This window comes from Aulonocara sp. 'chitande type north' Nkhata Bay, linkage group LG15, assembly GCF_057382095.1.
Source record: "Aulonocara sp. 'chitande type north' Nkhata Bay isolate Kocher_YH1m ecotype deep benthic linkage group LG15, A_spYH_male_GT1.1, whole genome shotgun sequence".
Classification (NCBI taxonomy): Eukaryota; Metazoa; Chordata; class Actinopteri; order Cichliformes; family Cichlidae; genus Aulonocara; species Aulonocara sp. 'chitande type north' Nkhata Bay.
Window position 1 is genome coordinate 26,900,961 of NC_141358.1, and position 27,732 is coordinate 26,928,692.

The 27,732-nt window shown below is 44.0% G+C and overlaps 1 protein-coding gene across 1 annotated transcript; it reads right to left on the reverse strand.

Annotated features, from left to right (window-relative positions):
• Positions 1 to 525: 525 nt before the first annotated feature.
• Positions 526 to 27,101, reverse strand: asap2b (ArfGAP with SH3 domain, ankyrin repeat and PH domain 2b). The gene is made up of 29 exons (XM_086265270.1): positions 26,913 to 27,101; positions 24,982 to 25,370; positions 18,530 to 18,602; positions 17,159 to 17,313; positions 16,962 to 17,036; positions 16,119 to 16,168; positions 15,666 to 15,795; positions 14,953 to 15,038; positions 14,740 to 14,815; positions 14,542 to 14,628; positions 14,101 to 14,204; positions 13,791 to 13,860; positions 11,933 to 12,023; positions 11,795 to 11,843; positions 11,551 to 11,717; positions 10,509 to 10,642; positions 9,991 to 10,085; positions 9,728 to 9,917; positions 9,403 to 9,488; positions 9,216 to 9,331; positions 8,498 to 8,565; positions 8,297 to 8,404; positions 7,975 to 8,209; positions 7,783 to 7,878; positions 5,522 to 5,783; positions 5,386 to 5,447; positions 1,701 to 1,765; positions 1,425 to 1,544; positions 526 to 1,261 (listed from the first exon to the last, which is right to left on the reverse strand). The coding sequence occupies exons 2-29, from the start codon at positions 25,105 to 25,107 to the stop codon at positions 1,187 to 1,189; spliced, it is 3,051 nt and encodes a 1,016-aa protein (XP_086121396.1). The 5' UTR covers positions 25,108 to 25,370; positions 26,913 to 27,101; the 3' UTR covers positions 526 to 1,186.
• Between the last annotated feature and the right edge of the window lie 631 nt (positions 27,102 to 27,732).

A 27,732-nucleotide genomic window follows, 5' to 3' on the forward strand; every position in this document is an offset into this window, starting at 1 on the left:
GATCCTTCACAGATCATCAGTAGTTGTTCTGTTCCGTATGGCTGTAATTCCTGCTCTGACCACAGTGTGGTGTGGTTAAGATGGTCGGTGTAATTAGCGATGTCCTGTTAGTACACAGGTATGTCTGCCTGATTATCTGTAATTCCAGCTGGTCTGAAAGTCCAAACTGATGATTTTCCAAGTATGTAGAAAATGAAAAGGCTCCGCTCACATAAAACTGAACATATGTCATTGTTTTAGGTAACACTCATATGAGAGTAAACTGAAATATTTTAAGTGATCGCAGAGTTTGACCATTTCTTTACATTTGATTTTTTTGCCAATTATTTGTCTTCCAACTTATGAAATGCTTCAGACTGCTCTTCACTGACTCACAGAAACATGTAAAATAATAATGTAAATAAAAACTGAAGCAGTGAAGCGTCTAAACAAATCTGTGCCACTGACAAAACTTGTGGGAAATAAATGAGAGTGAAAAAGTGAGTGCTGGGAAAGAAAAACAGGACAGACTCTCACAGGTACACTTATGATGATTTTAATAAGTCGAAAATACATTAAAATTTAAAGGACACTCAGATTTTCTGCTCAGATTACATGTTTGATCTTAAAATAATAAAAATCATTTCATCCTGAAGCTTTTACAAACAAGCTGAATGTTCCTGATGTAACACAGCTAGATCCCAGCAGCAGAACCACAGAAATGTACATCACATCTGCCAAAAGTATGTGGACGCTGTGCCGGTGCGGTCATCCTGACAGAGTGAAGATGAAGTCCTTTCATAGTAAACTGATTATTTCTATAAATGAAGCTGGTTTTGTAACAGGAAGCAGAAAAAAACAAAGCTGTTGTTTCGTCGCGTTTTTTTAAGGCAGTGAAGGATTTTACTGTAACTGTGTTCAGCTGTAGTTCCTGTTCTCTGTCTGTGGAGGCGCTGTACTAACGTAGCTCTGCTGTGTGTAAACGTATCACTGAAGAACACTGTTCACATACTTTTGGTCTGGTCTGCCCTTTTTGTGTCCGCTGCATAGCTTTTAGAACATTTCAAACTCAGGCCGACAGCTTTTGAGGAAGAGCATGAGTGAAGATCGAGACCCCAATCAGATCTCTTTGGATGTCGGACTCTCCTCTCAGGTCCACAGGAGGATCCAGATGTGCCCTCAGTCTGACCACAGTTGGAGGCACGAATCACTCCGACAGGAAGTGAACAAAGGTGCGAGGAAACACTCCCCGCCTGGTCGGATCGCTTTCGATGTGACCGATCTGAAACGCAGACGGTGGTTAAATCACAACCTGGACAACGGGTCAGGATTGTTCTTCAGGTGGGTTTTCATCTAAACGCACACACATGCTGTAATAAATGTTGTGAAGTGAATGAAGTTGTGCTGATGATGCGTTTCCTGTGCTGGAGGCGTTTCTCACTCACCCACCACTCGCTGTCCTCCTCGCCGTCCACCACGATCAGCTCTCCCTCGCTGAACGTCAGCTCGTCTGGACTGTCCGCTGCACAGTTGTAGATGGCCCTCACCCTCTGAGGCCTCTGCTTCTACACACACACACACACACACACACACACACACACACGCACGCACGCACGCACGCACGCACACATTTAGCAGTAAAGCTGTGTTACATGCTGGACTTGTGATGATGACTGTGTCTGTGTGCAGAAATAAATGAGGTGGTGTGTTTGAGGACTTACAGAAAATGTAGTTCTGGGTTTGCGGGGTGGAGGAGACGGATTATGAGGGGACACGATCGGACGACCTGCCAAAGAGAGATAAAGCCCCCACAGACTTCAGAAAAAAGTTTCTCTTCTGTAACTTCACCTTTGTTTGAACCAGAGGCGGAGGCAGACATTTGATACACCCGGGGCTTAGGCCTAAAGGGTAGTATGCATGTGGGATTGGGGGGGGTAGAAATGACTGAAAGATTAATAGGCTCTGTTTTGAGTTTTGTTAAAAAAAGGAATGACTTCATATAGGGAAAAATATATATCACATATGCAGGACACCTTAAACTAGTTTTTTAATTAAGCAGCAAGGCAGAACAAAATCAGGGCTGTATCAAGACACGAGGACTAAACCCCAAATCAACCAGACCCAGAACTGATCCGGAATTAAAACAGGACACAACAGTTCAAAATCAGGACTACTGAGGACTTAACCAAGACAGAACCAGAATCAGAACTAGATGATAGTAGCACTAAAAATCATCATAGACCTGCACTACACTTATTTTTTAATTCTACCAAAGTACAATATTTAGATTGAGAAAAGTTTATATAATTATTTAGCCTTGTTGTGCAAACAAGCCTGCATAACTTAATAAATGTAGAATTTGAAAAATAGTAAACCTAAAAAGAAACACTAGGTACGAGATACATGAGGACCTATGATATGGTGATACTTTTGGCAAACAACCATTTGACTAACATGTGTGTCTCACCTGCTCTCTCTCCCTCTCTGTTCCTCTCTCTCCCTCTTTGTGCTGACAATCACGGCAAACATCAACATCATCAAACATACAGTGGAAACCAGATATTTACATACTCTTCAGATAAAAACACTTTTTTAATTGTAACATCAAATCAGACTAAATGTTTATTTTTTTTAGATTGATAAATATAAAAACATATTTGTTAACTTTAAGAGTAAAGAGAGAAACTATCTGTTTTCTTAATTGTAAATGGCACCAAATTGTATTCAAAACTGAGCCACACTTATGGAGCTCCACAGTTCTGTTCCTGGTGTTTTGGTTGACATCTCTTGATTTTCCCATTTCAAAGAAACAGGCTCTGTGTTTTGCCTTATATGCATCCACAGGTGTGTCACCAATTTACTCACATGGACTCTACGAACCTATCAGAAGCTTCTTCAGCTCAGAATGGAATCCTCTGGAGTTTTCTTATTAATTAACAATAAACTTAGTGTATATGCACTCCTAAATTTGATGAAAGTGATAATAAAATGACAGCTCTCTCTCTTATTCCGACATTTAACTAATTCAAAAGATCTTTCAATATTTATTTATCCAAAACAAGTTTACTCTAAATTGATGTTTAACAGTAAAAAATGTTCTTGTGTTTTCCATAAAGTGTATGTAAATATCTGGTTTAAACTGTGAATATACTGCTGTGTATTGAAATTCCTCTAGCCGTTAGCATGCGTCCGTACTAGCTCCCCCGGGAAATCTCGCATGTTATCACGATAACAGCGCATGTCCCCCCCCTCGGCCAACGCGGATGCAGCCAGTGACTCTCTCCACTCTGTAGTCAGCAAGACTGCAAACGCAATCACTTCTCCTAATATCAGGGGACTTTAATCATGTCTCACTGAACTCCACACTGTCCACCTTCACCCAGTATGTGACACGCCCAACCAGAGACAATAAAACACTGGACTTACTGTACACCAATGCAGAAGAGGCATACAGTTCATCACCTCTCCCTCCCCTGGGCAGATCTCATCACAACCTGTGTATGAGCCCTTATTGTGCAGGAAGCTACCAGCTGCCCGAACAGTGCAGAGATGGTCAGAGGAGAGCGAGGAGGCTCTTAAGGACTGTTTTGAGTCTACTGTGTGGGAGGTGATCTGTGACGACCACAGAGAGGACATTGACAGCCTTGTGACATGCATTACGGACTATATCAACTTCTGTGTGGATAACGTTGCACCCAGCAGGACTGTGCGCTGTTTCTCCAACAACAAACCTTGGATTAACCGTCCTCGAGCAGAAGAGGAGGGCCTTGCAGAGAGAGCTGGAGGACTGATAAGGAAAGGGAAGTTCAGCTACAGGCAGAAGATGGAGAACCAGCTTCAACAAAACAACTTCTCCCACAACTCCACCCAGTGCTTCCTTCAGAAGTTCTCTGACGACTTGGCAATAGTTGGCCACAGTGATGGGGACGACAGGGAGTACAGAGAACTGACCCACGACTTTGTGGACTGGGTCCAGCAGAACTACCTCCAGATGAACACTAGTAAAACCAAGGAGCTGGTGGTAGACTTCAGCAGGCACAAACATCCTCCACTGCAACCACTAAACATTCGATGCATGGACATTGAGACTGTGGACAGCTACAGGTACCTTGGTGTTCATCTGAACAATAAACTGGACTGGACTCATAATTCAGACACCCTCTACAGAAAAGGGCAGAGCAGGCTGTACCTGCGGCGGAGACTCAGGTCTTTTGGAGTGAAGGGCCTATTCCTGAAGACCTTCTATGACTCTGTGGTGGCCTCAGCCATCTTTTACGGTGTGGTCTGCTGGGGTGGCAGCATCTCTGCTGGTTCAGGAAGAGACTGAACAGGCTGATCCGGAGGGCCAGCTCTGTTCTAGGATGCCCGCTGGACCCAGTGGAGGTGGTGAGTGACAGGAGAATGGTGGCTAAGCTGTCATCCCTGGTGGACAACATCTCTCACCCCATGCAGGAGACTCTGACAGCACTGAGCAGCTCCACAGTGTAGGACAGAGCGATTTCGCAGGTCTTTCCTCCACACTGCTGTCAGATGTATATTGCATTTGTATTTTATTTTATTCTATTGTGTACAGTATCTTATTTTTATCCTATTCCAGTGTTTTTCTATGCAACTTTGCACTATCCACTTTCTGCTGTAACAAAACAAATTTCCCATGTGTGGGACTAATAAAGGTTATGTTATCTTATGTTATCACATGGGAAAAGACCGAGGGAAACAGAGTTAACGCTAAAAAACAATAAAACCCCTGAAAACCACGAATTTCACACTCGAGCCTCAACTCTCATGGCCTGGTACCAAACCACTCACAGACCCAAGGGGTGGGAACCACTGCAGTAAAGCACCAGAATATCTGACATGGCACGAAACTGCAAAGATACCCTTAAGTTTCACACAGAGAAACATCCAGTGTTGAGGTTTAATGAGCACCTGACCTCATTAAACCATGACGGGGGTATTTCACTGATGTATTGTACACCATAATCACAGCTTTCCTTGAATGAGTGACATCAGAGATCATGTGAGTGTGTTCTTGCAGGTCGTGGTGTTCCACAGAGCTCTATTAACAGTCCCTTGTCAAAGCACAAAAGTTTCAGCCTTTTAACAGCAGTTATGTTTTTATAACACACCTGCTTACATCATATTCAGGCTTAAAGTTTGACACAGGTGCCTGTAGCTGCTAGCTGTCTGCTAGCTTCACCTGAACTGGATGTCTGCACCATGTTTGTGCTGCTGGAGCCTTTTAGAGCATTTTTAATGACATCTTACAACCAATAATATGCTGCTGTGAGTTACTGTACTAACATCCAAGAAGGCGGTGCTGCAGCCTGAGTGAAATTCAAATATTTTCATGTTACTGATTGTGGATATTTTAGTGTGTGTGCTCATGTGTGTGTGTGCGTGTACCTTGTTTTTCCAACGGAATCGTGCCTGCAGGTCTCTGAGGAGGAGGAGGAACCCTCGCTGCTCTGTAATCATAAGAACAACATTAAACTGGTGTGCTTCCTCCCAGCAGACCCAGCTCAATCAGACCAGTACGTACGCGGGAGGAGAGACAGGGGCTTTGGATCCTGGTGGTCCTCTGTGTTGGTGGCTGGGTGGGAGGAGAGGAACTTTATGCTGGGGTGGTGATGGAGGTGGGATGCAGGGCGGTGGCGGGACTGGAGGTGCTGTAGGTAGTCCTGTCGGCAGGGGAGGCAGAGGAGGGAGGGGGGCAGTCTTGGCTGTGGCGGCTTTGGTCTCCAACATGCCGGTTCTCCTGCTGGGCCCAGGAGGAGGAGGAGGAGGAGGAACCAGTGAGAGCACTGGGAGAAGAGGGCAGAACAAGAGTCAAGAAAGCCCTGAGCAGTGGCTCCAGGCACACCTCCACAGTCAGAGCCTGAAAGCAATCCAAAATGCTGCAGCAAGAGTACTGACAGGGAACAGAAAGAGAGAGCATATTTCTCCTATATTGGCTTCACTTCACTGACTCCCAGTTAAATCCAGAACAGAATTCAAAATCCAGCTCATATACAAGGTCTTAAATAATCAGATCCCATCTTATCTTAATGACCTTGTAGCACCATATCACCCCATTAGAGCACTTTGCTCGTGCAGTGCAGGCTTACTTCTTGTTCCTAGAGTATTTGAAAGTAGATGGGATGCAGATTCTTCCATTTTCAGGCCCCTCTTCTGTGGAACCAGCTTCCAGTTTGGATTCAGGAGACAGACACTATCTCTACTTTTAAGATTAGGCTTCAAACATTCCTTTTTGCTAAAGCATATAGTTAGGGCTGGATCAGGTGGCCCTGAATCCTCCCTTAAGCTGGGCATACACTGTGCGATTTTTTTAGTCACGTTAATCAGCTTCTGCTCAAACTGTACAATTGACTTGCAGGGGTTAGAAGTTTGTAGGTCACCATGCAGGGTCTCACACTATGCGGCCTGATGCTCTGATGCGACCTCAGTGCTCACACTGTGCATCCCTAACATGAAGGTTATAAAACAAAATCTGTCTCTCGCTCTTCCTCTCTGTCTTTCATTCACATAGACATACAACCACCATCAGAAACAGGAAAAAAATAATTTTTCCACTTAACAAACTCATTCACCCAATTAAACAGTTTGAAAAGTCAATCTCTTCACTTAATCTGACTCATGAGGTTATTTTAAATGAAATAAACAATTTTACACAAAAGAAACATTTGGTTACACCCAATTGACATGATCAATGACATCATAACCTATAAAATCAGGAAGTACTGGGGCAGCCCTTCCCACATACCTGTTTTACACATAGGACCTGCTCAAAGGAACACACAATGGTAAGTATAACCAAACTATATAAACAAATGAAAGATTGTTCTTAGCTTTAAGAACATTTGCACAGATGAAATGAATATAACCAATGCTAATACAAACAGACCCGGGATAGTATGTAGAGCCAAGATTACATGTGCTTATTTTGTGTTCTATAAGATAACAGAACACAAAATAACAATTTATGCATGTGACAAATGGTAAATGAATTCAGTCCTAGCCACTTTGTCACAATACTACACGACGCATGACACACGATGAAGGTGAAACTCGGGCCGATCACCAAAATGGTCACACGACTGAAAAAAAAAATTGCCTCAAAATGGGCCAAAAGTCGCACAGTGTATGCCCAGCATTAGTTATGCTGCAATAGGTGTAGGCTGCTGGGGGATTCCCATGATGCACTGAGTGTTTCTTCTTCTTCCTTCACTATGTGTTAATAGACCTCTCTGCATCATGAATAAATCATGAATGAATCATATGAATCATAATTGTTATCAATCTCTGGCTCTCTTTCACAGCATGTCTTTTATCTTGTCTTCCTTCTCTCACCCTAACCGGTCGCAGCAGATGGCCGCCTGTCCCTGAGCCTGGTTCTGCCAGACCTTACTTCCTGTTAAAAGAGATTTTTTTTCCTTTCCACTGTCTCGAAGTGCTTGCTCATAGGGGGTCATATGATTGTTGGGTATTCTCCGTATGTATCTAGGTTTCTACCCTACAATATTAAGCGCCTTGGGGCGACTGTTGTTTTGATTTGGCCATGTATAATTAAAATTGAATTGAACTGAATTTAAATTCATTGAATTGAACTGAACTGGATTAAATTGAACTGAACTTGAATTGAATTGAAAGCCTCATACAGCCGGTTCATACCTCAGAAAGAGGACAGAACTGTCTGCTCTTTTCGTGAAAATAAAGCAACAAAGCCAAATAAAGCTGACGGACGCAAAGAAAAACATCACAAACGAGACCCTCCGCTGTGGATCTGACAGGAAGTCCACCCACCGTACTTGGAGTTCCTCTCCGGCGTTTGAGGGTTGGGGGGGTCGGAGGACGACCGCTGTCTGCCTACTGATTCCACGGAGGTGCCTTTATTGGTACCTGATGGTGACAAGACAGAATCAGATCAGTTTTATTTCCTCACAGCTTCACAGGGTCTGAACAGCAGAGCTGATCTCAGCCCAGGCGCCCTCTGACCTCTGCTGGGTCCTCGGGGAGGAAGCGGGGGCATTGGGCCGGGGGGCGGCAGGTTCACATTCAGCATGGTGCCGTAAGTCTCGTTGCTAATAATGGTGCTGGGGATCGCAGGCCGCTGCTTGTCTAATGCCAGGGAGGCAACATCCCACGCCAGCGCCGCCAGGTTGGGCTGCACGGGTCCACTTCCAGGCACAAAGCAGCTGACCGGGCGCTCCTCCCGCCGCTGTGGGATGGGCTGCAGGACCCACAGAAAACACAGGAAGTACACGGTCACTTAAAGCCAACAGAAAGTTTAATGCAGGACGTCAGAAAAGCAGCCTACCTTGTCCTCCATCTCGTCATCGCTCTCATCCAGGTCTTCGTTTTGCAGACGCCACTCATACTCGACGTGAACATGGACGTTAAACTTTCCGGTCTGAGCCTGAGTCAGCTGGAACACATCAATCAAACTTTATTGGTACAGACACTCGACAGCACAGGAACTGCTTTACTTTGAACAGCCTGGAAGTGTTTGGATTCTCACCAGTTCTTCACACTCTTTGTGTCGCATACGTTTGGCAATGTCCAGCGGTGTTTCTCCTGCATCGTTAGCTGTGGACACAAATTCAGTCATTCAGACTTTTGGTGAATTATGTCAGCACATTGTTTCCAAAAGGGAAAGATGATTAGATCTGCACTTTTCTTGTGTTACTGCAGGTTTTTCTCCCCCTGAAAAGACAAAGTACTCAGCTCTGTTTGTTCTCAAGACATCATTTAAATTTTATGTGATGGTAGAAACAATAACGGCCCCAGATGAGGGTCACACCAGCTGTGAAACTTGCTTTTATTTCTTCAAACCTCACAACAATAAACTAGAGCCAGGTTGGCTGGTTATTTGAACTTGACCTTCATCATTAGCGCCCATGTCAAAGTTCCTCTTATAAAACATTTCAAGAAACCTTATCGAGTGATATATCATATTAAAGGGCATGAAAAGAGCTGTACCACACACTTTTTCTTTTTTTTTTCTAAAATGACATCCAACGACTTTACAACGATGTCATAAAGTTTAGAACAATCACACACTGCATAAATACATCTTAAAACCTCAAGTTTGGACAGATTTCAGACCAGTCGTATGGTAAAAGATCATAAAAAGCAACATTTGAGTGTGTAATGCTCATATGAATGATATGAGCACTTGTCACTCATCGTCAGCATTCAGCACGCTCTGATATATGTGCAAGTGTGTGTGTTCTTACTGATGGACACTGAAGCTTTCCCCCTCAGCAGCAGTTTCAGGCACTCGCTGTTGTTGGTTAGGCAGCAGTAATGCAGCGCCGTGTTTCCTCTGGTCGTCTGCTTGTCCAGGTTACCGCTGAAACACAGACCCGGTCACTACACACATACACACACCTGGAGAACAGGTATTTAATTGAACAGTCACACCTGTTTTGTCCGAGGAAGTCGACAATGTGGAGCGAGTTTCTGTCGCCCATTCGGACCGCCAGGTGGAGCACCGTCTCCCCGGGTTCCTGACACACACACACACACACACACACACACACACACACACACACACACACACACTCAGTCTGCAGAGCAACAACGGACACCTGCACAGAGCTGTGTCTACGTGTTACTGAATGGACACACAAAGCAGAGCTTAAGAGTAAAAGCTTAGTAAAAACAGACACAAAATGAGCACAAAGACACAACAGAGAGACGCATGAGTCAGTCCGTCAAACTCGTGTTAGAGATGAGGAGGTCATACATGTTCGTTGGGCTGTGGGATGGCATCCATCAGGTCCACCCCCTCAGCGTAGACTTGGATAAGCGACAGAATGTCTCGGTTCCTGATGGCCTCGTAGAGAGCCCGCAGCCTGGACGCGGCGTCGGTGCACTTCCGCCGGGCGAAGCGTTTCTCGGTGTACTTCGCTGTGATGTAGTCCTTCCTCATCTGCCTGCAAACCAGACGGACGAGTCACTACGACATCCTACTACAGCTCAGACTCACCTCCTGATGCCGTCACCTACATGTCGCTGGTTGGAGTTGGTTTGGTCACTTCCTGCGCTGACAGATCTGCCTCCATGATCTCATTGAAGCTGGCGTTTCCCACATTATTCGCCAACTAAAAGGCAACAAAAGCCCAACATCAACTCTGGTTCGGTTCTGGCTGTAGCTCCTAAGATTAGACACGTGATCACACTTCCTGATTCTTCACAGCTGAAGACGACTGACATGCTCGGCAAGGGTTCTGGTTCCCTGATTATTCCAGAAAAGGTTTGCAAACATTCAGAATGTCCCTTCCATTCACGTCTTCACACAGGTGAATATAATGAGGTTAAGAGATTTCAAAGAAACAGTTTTAAACGAATCAGGAGACAGTCTTGCAGGATGGTAAAAATCTGAGGGTTTTTTGCTTTGCTTTTTTGGCTTTTTCCTGCAAATATTTTAATTTTATTTAACAGATTAAAGTCATGATGAAATGAGTCACCGCAAACTGACAAACAGAATGCTCTGACCTTCTGTCGGGACAGTGAAGTGGACTCACCAGCAGCTCAGAGGTTCCCAGGACGTCCAGGTCCAGACTCTGGATCCTGGAGTAGTGGACCCCCATTTCTCTGTGGATCCCTGAGCACTCAATACAGATCAGCACCCCGAGGTTCGTGGACAGCCAGGAGGGATCTGTAGAGGGTGGGTGGGGGCACAGAAACAACAAGCGGTGCCTTCACGTCCTCAAAATGTAATTTCAAGACTAAAGAAACAACAAAGTGAATGAGATGAATTAACAATCTGCTGACAGACAAACCTGGAAAAGAATTCTGGGAAGTTTCTGCAGCTCTGAGCAGAAATGTGTTTGGACTACAGGTCCACGTGAGGAAGCTGAGTGAATACTTTTGGCAATATAGTGAATGTTGAATATATAATTGATAAAAAAAACTGTATGTTATTAATCTAATCTTTGGACGTGCTGAGATGAACAGATGAAAATGTGTTTTGTGGTGTTATTAGAGAGACTGTTGATGCGCCCTCTCTCATGACACTAACGTGTTCTCACTTCTGTAAACCATGACAGGAAATAGAAGTGCTATGAAGTTCCACATCAAGTGTTCACAGTGCAGTTCAGTAAAACCATCATCTACAAGAATATCAGCTAGGTTTAAAGCAACAGACCAACTAAAAAAGTTGCATAAAACAACTTCAATGCCAAAAACAAAAAAACCCCACACAAAACAACCGCAAAGGAAAAAAACTGCCTGAAGGCCCAGAGCTTTCCACAAGCAGTCCTGCAGAGGTCAGTGGGGTTAGAACGCCGGCAGAACTAAGCTGTCACTGGTTTTTGCGTATGTGCAGGAAGCCTTAAAATTAAAACAAGACTGTCAAGGCCACCACCGTGAGTCTAATCAGCATCCTCTGAAAGAAACGCATCCAAGTCCAGACCCTCAAACCAGATGGAAAGGTGAAAGACTCATTCAAGCGTCACTACTTTTTTGACCTGACCGTGAGTGACTGGACTTCCGTGTTTAATCTTTGAATTTTGTTTCCTTTCATGAGTGGTGTTTGTTTGAGAGAGACTTCTGAACAATTCTGACCTGCAGCTCCACAGTCGCAGCAGCTGTTGTTTCCAGTCCTCTTCTTCACCTCTCCCACAATGGACTTGGTCAGCTCCTGGACGATGTTGTTCTCACCCTCGTCCTGGTCTCCTTTGAACGCCTTGTTCAGCGCCTCCTCCTTGCTGTTCTGCAGCACCGACACCCAGCTAAAAAAAACACCAAACCATAAGCGCTCGCAGTAGCGCGAAGCCCGGCAGCTCAGGCCATGCCTGCTCGTACTTACATCTGACACTCGGCCTCGTCCTCGGCCTGGAAGTGGTAGGTCCGGTCATCTGTGGGGGGGGGGGGGGGCACAAGACAGAGTTTAGACTTTACACACATATATACAGAGGAACATGTGAGCAGGAAGTCTGCAGCATACGGGAGAACAGGTCGAAGCTTTTCTTCTCCTCATCGGGGTTCCTCTTCACCTGGCAGGTGAGCAGGTTGACCTTGGCTGGAGGTTTGTTTGGCTGCAAGACAACGAGAGGAGGTGAGAGCTCAGCTCTGACTGAACCTCACTCAGATATCAAACATTCAGCGTTACAGAGAAAAGATCCTGAAACTGTCACAGAGTCTGTACTGCTATATACCATAACATGGACAATAGTTGGATCCCAGTTAGGTTCAGCCCACAGCAAGAACCTGTAAGGACTTTAAGCTGCACAACTCAAAACCTTCCCTCATCTTGCAAAACATCTGCACATATCATTTAAAGTTCTGAGATGATTAACCTCAGTGACTTTCTGTAATCTCATTTTCTACTGTTTTCTGAAGCCTGATGACTTTTGATCCTCTGGCTTTTCATGCCACAAAACGTCTCATTCATAAGGAAACTATTGATGAACCACAGGGTTTTCCTTTCCTCCTCTTGCCTCCACCACTGTCTCCTGCCTCCCTAAATGGGCGTACCATGCGGGCCCCACAGTTCACCCATACATACCCACTATGGGCCCATGGACCCGTTTTAAGTCTGGTAGACTAAAGTTTTATGACGTTTTTCCTTCACATTTTTGATATCAGAGGATCTTCTGCAGCTGACGGTTCTACTCCCCAAAGCAAGGCAAGAGTCAGGTTTCAGAGCTGGAGCTGATCATCATGCGCAACGTTTGTATCTTTGTGTTCAATTCATTTTGATCATGTAAACAAAATGCAATTTAGGAAAAGAAAAGAAAAAAGAAATACTAAACTAGAAATACCCTCCAATATCGCTTCACCTATCCTCAGAAAGGAGTGGGAATGGGAGTGGGAATAAGTGCACATTGGACCATAAGACGGATGAACTCGGTGAGCTGACCTCAGATGGAGCACTGCGAGGACTCTGTCTGCAGTACCTGTCTTCATTTGAGTCTGAGTGGTAAATGTGGAAGGTTTCTACCAGCTGTGAAGGGTTGGCGTAATCCTGGACATGTTACACTGAAGAAACGTGTCTCTGAAGGAATGCTTTCATGAAGGAACATTACTCTGAAGGAGGGATGTACCCAAGGATGTACCGACAGCTATCAAGAAGGTGTAGGTTACCTTGGAAACCCGGTTCTCAGAAACATGAGTCTAATCTTGAAATTTACCTTAAATAGAACTGAAGATATGTGTTACTGTGAATCTGTAGATATGAGGTTTGTTTTTCTTTGAATTTGCTTTTCAGCAAGCTCAAGGAGAAACAAAAGGCTGAAAGTTAAAGAGAAACAGTTAAGAAGAATTAGAAACTTTCTCTCCAGCAGCCCTCAGATTTCAAATCAAATCCTTTTCCCACCCTTTTCTTTTAATCATTTTCCTTCTGCTCTTTGTGTTCTGCTAGCTCAGTCCTGATTGGCCATTTGACTGCTCAAACTTCAAAATAAAAAACAGAAGGCAGAAAAGAAACTAAAAAAATAAATAAATAGATAATGTACTATTTAACCCCACTTAATGTAGACCAGGAGTAGGCAACTCCAGGCCTCGAGTGCCGGTTCCTGCAGGTTTTAGATATCACCCTGGGTCAACACACCTGAATCAAATGACTAGTTCATTACCAGCCCTCTGGAGAACTTCACGGGATGTTGAGGAGGTCATTTAGCAATTTGAATCAGCTGTGTTGGAACAGGGACACATCTAAAACCTGCAGGACACCGGCAATCGAGGCCTGGAGTTGTCTACCCCTGATGTAGACGATAAACTCATGAGGAGATTTCTGATTGGACATGTAGTGCAGGCTGGAGGGCGGGGGCTTGTCATGGACCAATGGGAGAAGAGGACCTTACCGTCCCGTGACAGATGGTCAGGAAGCCGTTCTTCACCGAGCACTTTCTCTTCTGCCACACCTTCCTCAGTCTGACGAGGAGAGAGACAAAGCTTTTAGTGTGAAAGGTCATAGAGTGGAGTCGTGACTGAGGCAGCTACCACTAACACACGTGTGCAGAAGGAGGAAAACATGTTAAATCTGTAAATATGTTACATTTAACATTGAGTCTGTGTAGACTGACTAAATGCTGCCTCTGCTGGACGTCACAGGAACTGCATGTGCATGTCAGTCACATTCATATGGCATTCTGGGACACTGAGTTCGCTCACCCTTCACTTTTCTTGTAGAGGAAACCAGAGCGCTCGTTGCCGTGGGCTTTGTCACCCTGCAACTGATGGAGGCTGTAACCTGCGTTCTGTTTGGCCTGGGCGTCCTGTCAATAAATCAGACACTTTATGTGAAGCAGCTCTTATGACAGAAAGACGTGAGAACTATGACCCTACACAGAGTTCAGAGCTCAGAGCAGCCTCTGTTTGATGGACAGCTTTGTTAATCAACTTCCTTTCCAGTAACAGGTGAGCCTGTCAGAGCTCACCTGGTTATGCTCACCATCAGACTCATGACATCTGTTCAGACCATGTTTGTTCTAACTGCTGTGCGCATGTTAGCGACTCTTTACCCTCGTGTTTATCCTGCATTTTAACTGTGTTCATGTTTTCGGTCTGTGCCATCAGTCAAATGGATGTTACACCATGTTTGATGTTTTTTACCTCTTTCTGATCGGACTGCAGTGCCGCCTTCAGGGTGTCTCGGAGCTGAGCCAGCTGCTTCCTCTCGCCGTCCTGAGTCTGTTTGATCTGCAGAGGAAGAGAAACTCTAACTTTAAGCCCATTGTTGTGTTCGCACAGAGCGATCGGTAAGTGAGCTGTGAGCTTTAATGCTCCTGCAGGGAACACAAGCGTCCTCACCGCTGTCAGGTCTGTGGACAGTTTCTCTACGGCCGGTTTCAGAGTCTCCACAGCTTTCAGTCCATCCTGGAAAAAACTGAAGAAAAAAACGTCTGAGAACCTCCAAGGAAAAAGTGAATCAATAACAAAATTAATGTTTTAATATTCACACTTTATTATCTTTTCTTTAACACCTTACTCATACATGGACCTGTTGGTCACGTTTGGACATACTTGCACTGAGCATGGTAAAACTTGATGAGGTTCTGGAGGAAGTCTACTCCTTTCTTCACTTTGATCTCGTTCACTTTGAGCAGGTACTGCAGAGAAAAGCCAAAGAATCAAGAAAAACTGAAGAAAATAACCGTTACTGCATGACCAGTCCTTCCTTGTCCTCCTCCAGCTCTTCTAGGAGGACACTGAGGCATTCCCAAACCGCTGAGAGATCATCTCTGCATTTCCTGGGTCTGCCCGGGGTCTTCTCCTGGCCTTTAAACCTCATCTTGTTTAGGCATCCTGGTCAGTACCATCTCGGCTGGCTTTACTCTGAGCTGATCCTCATTGGGTCTCTAACAGCGAGCCTGGACAGCCTTCAGAGGAAGCTCGTTTTCACGGCTTTTTTTCTGTCACCTCTTTACCAGCATATCCACAGAATTCACCCTCCACTCCTTCTCTACTCATGACCAACAAAAAACCACGAGAAACACAGACTGAGCTGAAGATCAGCGCCTGATGAAGCCAAAAAAGCTACAAACCCTGAAAACCATCAAACTGGAAAACTTCTGAAAAGAATCCGTCACAGACCTCTGTCCACCAAATCTTCCACGTCATATAAAATCTGCGCTGACTGGTCGAGGCAGTAAAACAAACGTTGCTCTCGGTCTGACCTCAGAGGATAGAGATGATTGTTTTAGCATTCAGGTCACCTGTGTGACCTCTGACCTCACCTCGCACATCTGCAGCTGGAACATTCGTCTCTCCTTCTCCATCTCCTCTGCGATTTCTCCTCCGCTGAACTCCGTCCGAATCATGCCATGCATCTTGGCGTTCTCTTTCTTCTCTTTCTCAATCTTCGCTCTGCAGAGGTCAAAGGTCATGTTAAAATCTCAACACAAAAAAATGTGATCAAAACAACAAACTGAGGAGAAGAAAAAATAGAAAGATGCTAAAATACAGAAGCCAAGAAACGCCATGATTTCAATCATCATATTTTATCTTTTCTTCTTTTTTTGAGAAAAAAGGAAAAAAAGAGCATGTATCAGTCTGTGGAGACAGAAACAATAAAGATAACTTTATTCAAACATTCTCATTTAAATGCTGAATGAGTCGACTGGTTAACGTGTTCTCGTTTCTGTGATTTAACATTTCAGTGAGAGCAGCTGATAATGAGCCCTTCTTACAGTTTGGTCTCGTAATCCTTCCAGGCCTTATCGAACGGCTTCTTCAGATCCTGCAGGAAAAACAGACGTCACACAGTCACAGTTCATAAACGTGCGCGCACACACACACACACACACACACACACACACACACACACACACACACACACACACACACACACAGGACTCTAACCTCTGAGTCACTCTGGAAATATTTCTAGATGATAGCATGTGCGTTAGATTAGAAAAACAAACACAATGGTGACCGTGTCACAACAGAGGTGTTTTAAATTCAGCCATTTAGTCTTTATGCCACGAGCCACAGCCTGCAGGACGACACCACCATTACAAACAGGAAGTTATGCTCATCGCACAACTACAAGAAAAACTGTTCAGTGTTTTGCAGAAATTAAATGTTGTATTTGGCACCTCAGGGCCACCTTACCTAACATGCCTACATTTTATAATTCAAGAAGCAGTTTTTTTTTTAATTATTCAAACTGAGCATAAAGCAGGAAAAATAATATTGAATAAATCAGAAAAAACAAAAAATTATCTTTTATTTCGATTTCCTGCTTTTGTTTTTTCATATGACAGGAAACGGAGGATTTTACAGTGGCTGGTTTGCTGCTGTGGTACAAAGATATTTAGACATTAATGTGGGACCCCAGCGTGATTTTATTTGTTAAATCTGAAGCTGTGTGTTTAAAATGATTACAGTTCTGATGTAATTATTGTAAATACACAGTCAACATGTCATCTAACCAAACATGATTAATTTTTAGCCACAGTAACAGGAAGTGAAGTGTAACTGAGCGAGTGTCTGCGGGTTTGTTTCAGCAGGAAGAAGAAAGTGACACCAACCCCTTTCACTCCTTTCAGGTCTCCTTTCAGCAGACTGTCCAGAGGGAATGTGATGATGTTGTTCATGTTCTGCAGCTGCAAACAGGAAGTTGTGTCACAGCACAAATGCGCAAAACACACCACACTTTCTACATTTAACACTTTTCACAATAAAATGTCTGATGTTTCACTCTCTGAGGCTGACTTTGGTTCCTCACCAGGTTCTTAAAGAGGGCTGTCAGCTCTCTGGTGAAAACGACAAACTTGATGAAGGCAGAGCCGACATCGCCGTCATCCCTGTCACCCCGGGTCAGGTAGTTTTCCCCGAACTTGTGCATGGACTGAACGTACTGCTCCTCATTTTCCACGTGAGCTACGACACAGAAAACACTTTAAATAAATGCGGACTGCAGCTCGGATCATCTTTCATTTAACTCCAAAAACAAAAATGATTAAACTCTGTGTGAAAACAAAAACCATCCACTCCACCATGTGGAAAAAACAAGGACAACAAACACGTGTGAATAAAAAAGTAATAAAATAAAAAGTAATTAAAAACAATAAATATAAGAGGAGACAAAGAGAATAAATAAAAATATGATACTAAATACTGAGAAAAACTGGAGATATATGAATGAACAGAAATAAAATACACACCTCAAATTAAAATAAACAAATCTAAACAATTAAAACATAAATATTTATTTTAAATATTTTAAACAAATAATGAATGTGAATGTATTAAAATAAATGTAAATTTATTGAAATTATATTTAAATTAATTTAAATGAATTTTATATTGCAACAAAAGATTTTTCCAAAAACATTTCTAGTTAATTTAATTTAGTCCCTTTTGATACGAAAAATTAAAAGTAGAAAAATAAAAGGAGAGAAACAAAATCTTAATTTTTTACAGTTTTTCGTATAATTTTTCAGCTTTAAATAATTCTGATGATTTAAAAGTGTTTATTGGGCTTCAGTTGGACATGTCTGTGTGTACCCGCTGCATTTCTTTAGCAGAGAAAATGGCCTGTTCCCCTCGAGCTGAGGCACCGAGCCGCTCTGAATCTTTGGTATATACATGGAGATTTACCTCCAACATAAACCTGCAGGTCACAGAGAGAAGCTAAATATTTCAGAACCTCTCTGCTGTCCACATACTTCTGGTCATGCAGTGCCTTCTGTCTGTGAAACTGCTGAATGATGCGTTTCCTGTCAGTTTTTGCAGAAGTGCTGAATAATGTTCGGATCTTGTGTGTTTGCTGAGTGTGTGAAGGACTCGGCCTTTCCTCTGTTTGCACTGTAGTGTGGATGTGGGCGTATCCCTCAGCATGCCGGGACACGGGGAAGCATGACAGGAATGTTTGGAGGTGAGACTCCACCGGCCCGAGCAGAGACCCACCAGCAGCACGCGGCTGCTGACGAACCCACCCCACCCGCACTGACCTGAATAAAAAAACTGCTTTTATTTTGGTAGTTTGTATTTGAGCGCAGTGTGCTACCACAAACAGGAAGTGACAGTCAAAGTGAGACTGTGGTGACAAGCGTTGTTATTTTGGGTCAGACTGACATGAAACTGCATCTCTCACCCAGACCAGACGAGTTGATGGCCTTCACCGACTTCTTGATCTTGTAGAGAACGGACCGGTCCAAGTCGAGAGCCTGAGGAGAAGAAACAGCACGCAGATTAGGAGCCATGCCTCTAATGCTTACACGTCAAAGTTAAAGAAAAAGTGTGTTTATAGTCAGTATGAACCGTTCACCACTGCTGGTGTTCATCTCAGACTGTCACCCTTCATACCCTGAGCTGACGTGCGTGGACGGACTGCAGAGTCTGCATGTTTTACCCGAAGCAGAGTTATTATCAAGACATCACACATCTAATAAGAGACTGATGAAAACAGTGCTGCTATTAAAGGTGCTTTTTTTTTTTAGCAGACACCTCTCACTCACAGAAACTGTTTCATTCAGACCTTTGAAGCAGATCTTTTTATTCTTGCAGTTCAACATAATCCGAAGACGCCTGCTGAGGGACAGCGCCCAGCGGCCACAGCTACTGACCTTCTCAAGGCTTTAGAATGCTGGCAGCATTTCATAAAGTTTAGTCAGTTCTTTTTGTGTTTTACTGTTGCATCAACTTTTGCCTCCCCCAAACATAAGCCTGGTTCTGTTAAAAGAAAGTTCTTCCTCCCCCCTGTCACCAAGTGCTTCCTCACAGGGGGTATTATTGTAGTATTATATTTATTATTTTAGGGTCTTTATCTTACAAAGCACCTTGAGATGTGCATTGTTGTATATTAATAAATCTGTAATGAACTGAATCTTATGTTCTGAAAATGATCAGATTCTCTGTGCTGTTCCTGTTTCCTGTGTCCCTCCTCATCTGAGCGGTACAGTTTGGTGCATTAGTCCCTAAAATAAGAGCGCTGCTTCTGTGATCTGCAGGACATCACATGGAATCATCAGTATTGTATTGATTGGCACGATCAGCTCTGGCGAACACACAGAACCTGACATAGCCACGCCCACTGTATTCACAGGAATCTGGTTAGGGCTTCAGAAGGAATTCTTTCACCTGTTTGACGTACCCAAAGGGAGCCCATATTCTGTAAAGCCGGCGTGCCTGCAGGAGAGCTGATCTGAAAGCTAACGTCTTCTAGTTCCTGAAACTCTCCTCGTTAGCCTGAGGCTAAAACGCAGCCTAAATTAAACCTTTGAGTGGTAACACGAGCTACAGCATTAGCTTCATGTTAGTCAGGAACATGAAGTCTGCTTGTGTCTAACCCGAGGCTGTGGGAGGGAGACTGAAGAGGCCATGCGATCTAAGCCTTTACCATAGTTTGCATGACTGATGAGACCACAGAGGTTCAGTCACATGACCTTCAGGTGTTTTCCTGCCGACCTCATCTGTGGGGTTCACCTAAGCGTCTACAGCTCTGAGTCACAGGTCCATGACTCAGAGAGAAAAACATGCACTTGGTTATTCTTTGACCAAAAACTGGTTCAAGATGAGCCACTCATCAAACACTGGAGCCGATTTCAAATCTCTGCACAGAAACACAGCGAGGCGACAGGTGAGCTCAGGTGTAGAGCAGCGACTTCATTCAGCTCAGCCAAAGACCAAACAACAGATCGAGCACAAATACAAAGAACTCAGAAACAGCTCAACTCAGTACGGTGGATGATTGATGGTCTCACAGCACTGAGGTCCTGGCAGGGCCTTCTAGATAAATATTCATGGTCTTCTTGTGTTTGTGAGAGTTTACCTGCAAATTCACCAAAGCACTCACTGAAAAAGAGCTACAGGACGGGTTAAACGTAGAAAACACCGTTCCTACAGGATGAATGATGCAATAATCTCAATGAAACGCCTGCAAACACACAAACAACACACAGGGCAGGTCTCTGAGGACAGCGTTGAAATCTTGGTACAAACGCCAACAGGCTCATGTCACAGCAGCCCACCCACGAGCTTTCATTATGTCCCTAATAAGGGTGTTGCAAGGGTGTAAAGAGGTCATAAAGGTTAAATATAGTAACTTAGTGCATGATTGTACACCACATAGATCATTGACCTGGTCAGCAAAGATAAAGGGGGATCACTTCCTCTGCTGATACGTCAGTCAAACTGTCTGATCAAAGTTTACCAGCAGCCCCTTCAGACTGTTTCAGGCTGACGTCAGAGGATTCATATTTAATGATAATTAATGGTAATTACCCCTGTTACCTACTGAATTCATTTTCAGCACAAAGCTCTGGTTTTTCCCTGTGTTATAAATCAAGTACATCATTTCCCCCCCCTTATCTACATCACACTCATGGTCAGTTTAGAATCACCAGTGATCCCAACATGCAGCTCTTTGGACTTTGGAACCTACTATGAGGTTGCAGGCAAACATCTAGGAGGATGTTAATGGATGAAGATGCCCAATTGACTAATCATAACTAACTGACTGGTAGTTGGCCTTCATCACTCTCAGCATGCATGCAGGTGTCTGAAGGCAGGTGAGGTTATTGGTGCCCTGACTTCTTTTCGCCCCACCTCCACCTGCAGACATCCTGACTTGGAGGCTGCAGGCGAGCAGGGGCGCTGCTTTGTCTTGTGAGGTCAGAAACGTCCACCAACGTGTGTCTAAAACTGTCTGCAGGACGTCGCATGTCCCCACCACCCTCACGGTTTTTACACTGAAGTTCAAAGAAACAGTCTGTAAAACTGTTAATGTAATGACTGTAAAATCATTGAGATTACAGTTATTGACTAAAAGTAATCATCATCATGAATTTTCCTGTAACCGAGTGGCAACAATGTAGAGCTGCTAAAGCTCACAGTAGTGGTGATATTTATTCAAACAGAGGTCTCAGGTCTACAGGATGAGGCACGAGCCAAAGTGTGGATTTGGAGAGTGGCAATCATCAAAACAGAACATTTCACAGCAGTTTTCTGACAGTAGAAGCAGCCGAGACGCTTCCTGTTTTTAGGGTTTCCTCAGTTTCACAGCCTCTGCACACCAGCTCTGCTCAGCTGCTTTTAACACGTGCAACAACACTCATTTTACATTAGTGAACGCAGGTGAGCAGATCAGTGTGACGAGTGGAAGATGAAGCAGATAAAGAAACCTGAATGGGCACAACACTGATCAGACCAGCAGGGACTGTGTAAAGTACTCATCTGCTGTTTTTACCATTCAGCACACTGATGCTGATTTCATGTGTTTACTGTAATTATTCTACCGTCTGAAGATGAGGGAGGAGCTGATGATTTATTGGAGACTTTAATTCCTTTCACATCACTTCAGACAAGTTGAGACACAACAGAAACAGAGATGAGCTTCAAACGTGAAGAGAAGAGCTTTAAAAGTGACCAAAGGAGAGAGAGAAAGAGGACGAGACAAAGAAAGATGACAAAGGAAAGAGGAGAGAATGGAGGGATTTAACTGAGAGGAAAGCAAAGATCGGAGACAGCAGGAGGACCAAGGTGAGGCGAATCATGTCGAGACTCGATCAGAGGAGTGAGGCTCTACCATCGCCTCGGGTCTACTGAGTGGGAACATCCCAGCATGCAACAGGAGGAGGAGGACATGATCAGCAGACCTGCGATTTCTACAGACCTCACGTCAGGTTTTCAGTTGTGCTTTTAAAGCATTCGCTGCAAGGACATAGATTTCTTCACTTTATGCTGAGAGGAACCAGCGTTCAACTCTGTGCTCTGAGCTGTAATCCAACAGCTCCTCAACAACAACAGATGGCCTCTACAACGATGGGGAAAAATATTTACTGTCCTTAGAACCAATAAAGTCTCAGAAGGAATCTGAAAAACTAGAAACCATTAAAAAAAGAAAAAGAAAAGAGGAACCCAAACAAAAGTCCCCACAAAAACACACAAAGTGAAATAAGAGATTGTTTAATCCATCCCTGAATCACGTGATCACCTCCCTAAAAAAGATCCAGGTTGTCTCTTCTTTTCAGAGCATTTGACTCTTTATGCTAAAAATTAATAAATAACCTCTCTGACACACTGTTCTATTTATCCATCAACAAGGAAACCTGTGAAAAAAATATTTAATGCCTTCATTATTGACAGGAAGCCATGAATAACCAATGGACTCCTGTCCTGAAAGACTTGCTGGCAACTATAACGTGATATCAAAGACTCAAAGAGAGAAAAAAAACTAAAACATGACCACAAAAGAGCATATATGTATTAAAACAACAACAACAACAACAACAACGTCCTCACTGAACAGCTTTCTGTCCCATTAACAGTCTCAGGCCAGTATGCACAAAGTGTGATCACTAACGCCTAAGCTTTTCCTGCCCTGAGGTCAGCTTTCAAAGACATGGCCAGATTTGTGAAACAATTAAATGAGCACACCTAATACGACCTAAGCGTGTGTTTTCTTATGCTCGGCCAAGATGTTTGATATAGAGGAGTTTCTAACTCCTTTAGTAAGCAAACATAATCAATGTTTGTCAATCACCTCCATTAATCAGCTATGTACCACAGGCCTTCAAGCTGGCAGTAGTTAAACCTTTACTAAAAAGGCCATCTCTAGACCTAGCGGTCTTAGCTAATTATAGGCGAATCGCTAACCTTCCTTTCATATCAAACATTCTTGAAAGAGTAGTTGTCAAACAGCTAACAGATCATCTGCAGAGGAATGGCTTATTTGAAGAGTTTCAGTCAGGTTTCAGAGCTCATCACAGCACAGAAACAGCTTTAGTGAAGGTTACAAATGATCTTCTTATGGCCTCTGACAGTGGACTCATCTCTGTGCTTGTCCTGCTAGACCTTAGTGCAGCGTTCGATACTGTCGACCATAATATCCTATCAGAGCGATTAGAACATGCTGTAGGTATTACAGGTACTGCACTGCAGTGGTTTGTATCATATCCATCTAATAGACTCCAATTTGTTCATGTAAATGGAGAGTCCTCTTCACATGCTGAGGTTAATCATGGAGTTCCACAGGGTTCAGTGCTAGGACCAATTTTATTTACATTATACATGCTTCCCTTAGACAGTATTATCAGAAGGAATAGCATACATTTTCACTGCTATGCAAATGACACCCAACTCTATCTATCCATGAAGCCAGATAACACACACCATGTAACACCGCTTCCATGTAAAATAGAACGTCAGCCTTCAGCTAGCTGTATAATTTAAACATGTATCAGACTAAGTTAACAGTTCATCTGCAAATTTTAATACAACTTCTGGAGGCTTATGCAGATTTTTCTCCATGTAACACAAACAGGAGCGGGCGGAGCAGCTGCAGAATTTGCTTTTCTTCATGTTAAAATGTGTTAGCTGCTTTGACAAAGGACTCCCGCTCGCTGTTTCCCAGTAAAGGTTTTAATGGTGGTCACAGGAAAAAAAATGTTGATCATAGGAACAGCTGCTGTGGATGCTGGAAACACGTTTTCTACCACTCAACCTGAGCTCACCAACTCAGTAATGGCTCTGCCTCTTTGCAGCGTGTAAACAGATTCCCTTCCACGTTAAACTGCGCCAGCATCATCATTACTTGTGTTTTTAATTCTGTTTAAAATTGGGGGCTGTCAGACTTTTCATTCATGTGCTGCTCATAAATATGCTTCTATTGAAGGTCTGTTTTTTATTTTCCAATATGGGTGAAACACTGCACAAAACCCAACGACATGGTCCAACGATGTGCTGCAGACATTTAACCTCAGTTTAGCACCAGGTCCACAATCTCCTCACTGTCCTTCACTGATGACAATCTCACCCACACTGAGGTGGTGCTCCACTGTAATGGAAAACAACCGAAACGATCCAGTCTAGGTGAATCGAGTTGAGCCGAGTTGGTGATAGTGGAAGAGTGGCTTCGCTAATACTACCTTAACCTTTCATGAATATTATCATTGAGTTTACAGTACAATCATCACGTTAATTTACTTTAAGATATTTTCTCTAAATACGACTAAAAACAGCCAGTGACGACTTCCTCCTGAGCTTGAGGGCAGTTTGGGGCCTTTCACATGTCTGTGCCCACGGCCCTGTTTTTTCCCAGGGCGGCCCTGTTTTTTCCCAGGGCATCCCTGTGGGGAAAGCCTTCAGCCCCATCTTATTCTCCCACCTGAAACCTTTGACCTTTAACTTCTGCTTCCTCATCTCTTCAGTTTTAGAAATATGCTTCATCATCGTGTTGCAAAAAGAAAATAAAAAGAAGCTGTTAAATCTTACAAAATGTCTACAGAAGGAAGTGTTTCTCTCAGTTCCTCTTTCGAATAAAACAGATTCGTTTGACGCTCTGTTGCTTGGAAAGTTTGAAAAGCAGTAGAAATCACCGTTTATTCACACTGTAGGTCCACAAACAGTGAAAACAGGCTGTGACTAAAACCCTCTTCAATCCCACACACGGGAAAACAAACCACGTTCATGAAAAAAGGAACAAACCGGACTTTCCGGGTATTTACAGAGAGGCTCAGTGGAAGCCTTTTTACCACCTTATTAAACTCTTATAATCCCCGACTTCCAACCGTGTGTGTGTGTGTGTGTGTGTCCTTGTTTCCTCACCTCCTCAAGAGCTCCCACCGCGTTCCTGCAGTGGCCCATCCGGGTAGTGAAGTTGGAGGTGGTTGGAGCTTTGTAGTCTTCATTGGTCTCGTCGATGAACTCCGTGACGCTGATCAGCTCCGGCATGGTGAGCTCCGGCAGACGCAAACTGACCGGGGGCGCAAAAATCCCGTCAAAACTGCAGCAGTGATCGCGCAGCCGCAGGTGGAGCAGCCACACCTGGACGCCTCAAGAGTGCCCGCAGCGTCACAGCCAAGATCCTCTGCTGTTCCCGCACGCGTCGCTGCTCATAGTCATAGGAGGAAGAGGAGAAGTCCGACCTCCATGTTTGTCCCGCAGCACGAATCACCGACAGCACCGACACATTCCAACACCCTCAGCTGCTTCACCTGAGCAGGAAGCGCACGGAGAGGGGCGGGGACACTGAGGGGGCGGGGACAGAGAAGGGCGCTCCCACCCTGCTGCTGTTTCCGCAAACCACAAACACGCACACTTACACACAGGTACATACCCCCCCCCCCCCCCCCCCCCCACACACACACACACACAGACAAAACACCTACACACAGAGAGACACACACTCACACAGTATTTTCACAGTCCTATCAGGGTGGGACTGGAACAATATGATGTTTAAAGTGTGAAGTCCTCTAAATTTTTACAAACGGTGTTAATGAGACACGGTTAAAGGAACACCCGAAAAGTATAATGCACCTTTATTTTTAACCCTTTGGTCAGCAGTGTTCTCACTTAGCTGCAGAGAACTATATTTACCATTAATATTTAGAGCACTCAGACATCCCCCAACACACGCACGCCATAAAAGCAGGGACACTGAAACAACACGAGGAAGCTGTGAGGCTCACCAGCACACAGCCTTACTAAAAACGTCTAAAGGCCCTCTCAGGACACGGCACGCGCTGCGCTGACCGCTAGCTGGAGCGAAGGACCCAAACTTTCGCTGACCGCAGCGCTCTGTTTGTACATCATTTTTTTGTAGCTGCTCTATGCGTCATTTCAAAACATGTATCTGACTTTATATCTTATACGAGAGTTTGTGTAGTATTATGTTCAAATGTTTAATAAAAACATGTATCGCTCATTCACAAAGAAGAAAGCTTTTAACTAGTGAAGAGTGTGTCGTTTCCACTACACTGCTTTCCTCCAGGTCCGCAGCCGTTGGAAAGGCTCTGGAGGTCCCCATACGTAAACTTGTGTCATTTTACACGACGGGCCACATCCAGCCCATTCTGATCTTATGTGGGCCGGACCGGTGAAACATTCTTTCTGCCAGTGCACAGACGTTTAACTACACATTTAATCCCTGAGATTAAATAAAAAAAATGAAAAGCTCAACTCTTTGCTTATTTTAAGAAGTGAAAGTGTAAAATCACAGAAATCTGTAACTTCAGGCTGTTCAGAGTGTACCCCCATCTCTCACCGACCCTGACAAGGAAAAGCAGAAGATAATGGATGGATAGATACAACTTCGTTACTTTGCTGTAGCATGAATGGGCACTGATCTGTATCAGTAGGAATAGCTGTAAAACTTATGAAGATCTCTGTTCACACTTTTAGAATCTGGTCCCTGGGCTGTATGTTTTACAAGCCTGGTCTACACTGTGATGAACTCAAACAGGCATCACTGACGTGAACAGGTGACGTGTTTAATCAGGTGACTTCACCAAACAGAAAGCATAAAAGCCTTCCTGTCACACTGAGGTAAATCCTGTCTGTGTGCTGATCGTGTTAAACGAAGAGAAAGGCTCTGAGCCAGAATATCCCTCAGTCTGAACTCCAGCAGGCGGTCCTGAACCAGGAGGTGCTGCCATGTCAGACTAATTACATTTTTGCTTTAACATACAGTTGAACAGATGTGCCTAATAAACTGTCTGTGTGCATTTGTGTGAGATCCACACATGCTTTCAGACCTGTGCTGATATCTTTGTCAGTCATCTCCATCTAGTGGACAGATGGTAGAACTCGATCATCTGATGTGGTTTCTGACTCAGGTGAGGTTGTGTTTGAGATGCGTCAAACACATCTGGCTCCATGTTCACGGGGAGAAGGTTCTAGATTCAGCATTGTTGGTCTGCATGTCAGCCTCTTAGGTGTACACATGGGCTGTATCCCAATTCAGGGTCTGCAGCCTTAAAGTACGCAGCCTCAACGGTCCTCAAGGGCCGTGTACTCAAAGACCGCTAAGGCCGGAAGTGCGAGGCTTGTGAAATGGGACGGTCTAGCCTCCGTAGCGCTGCCCAGGTTGCCTAGCAACCATGATAGCTGGAAACGTGTGGTTGACAGAAATGAAGGAGAAAATATTTTGTTCGTTTGTTTGTTTCTACATGAGCTTTGTGTGATTTAATAAGTATCTGAGGCTGAGACCACAGGACTGTAAAACATGATTGTTGGGCTTCATATCTGTACTGAACAGTCGTTTAAGATTAGCTAGTAAATAACAATTAGCTAATGTTGTTCATGAGACTAAAGTCAGTGTAAATATGATATGGCCAATATTATAGTTATTATACTAATCATTATTAGTTATTACAGCAGTGAGTTTGAACTCTCAAATCAAATCACTTCTATTGTCACATCACATGTGCAGGTACACTGGTACAGCACATGTGAGTGAACTCTGTGTCAAATACTGAGCTTCAGTAAAGATTCAAGTTGCAGCTATTTATATGTCCCATCACCTTAAATCTTCACTCAAAGACACTCAAGTATCTTTGACAGTGTATATATAGA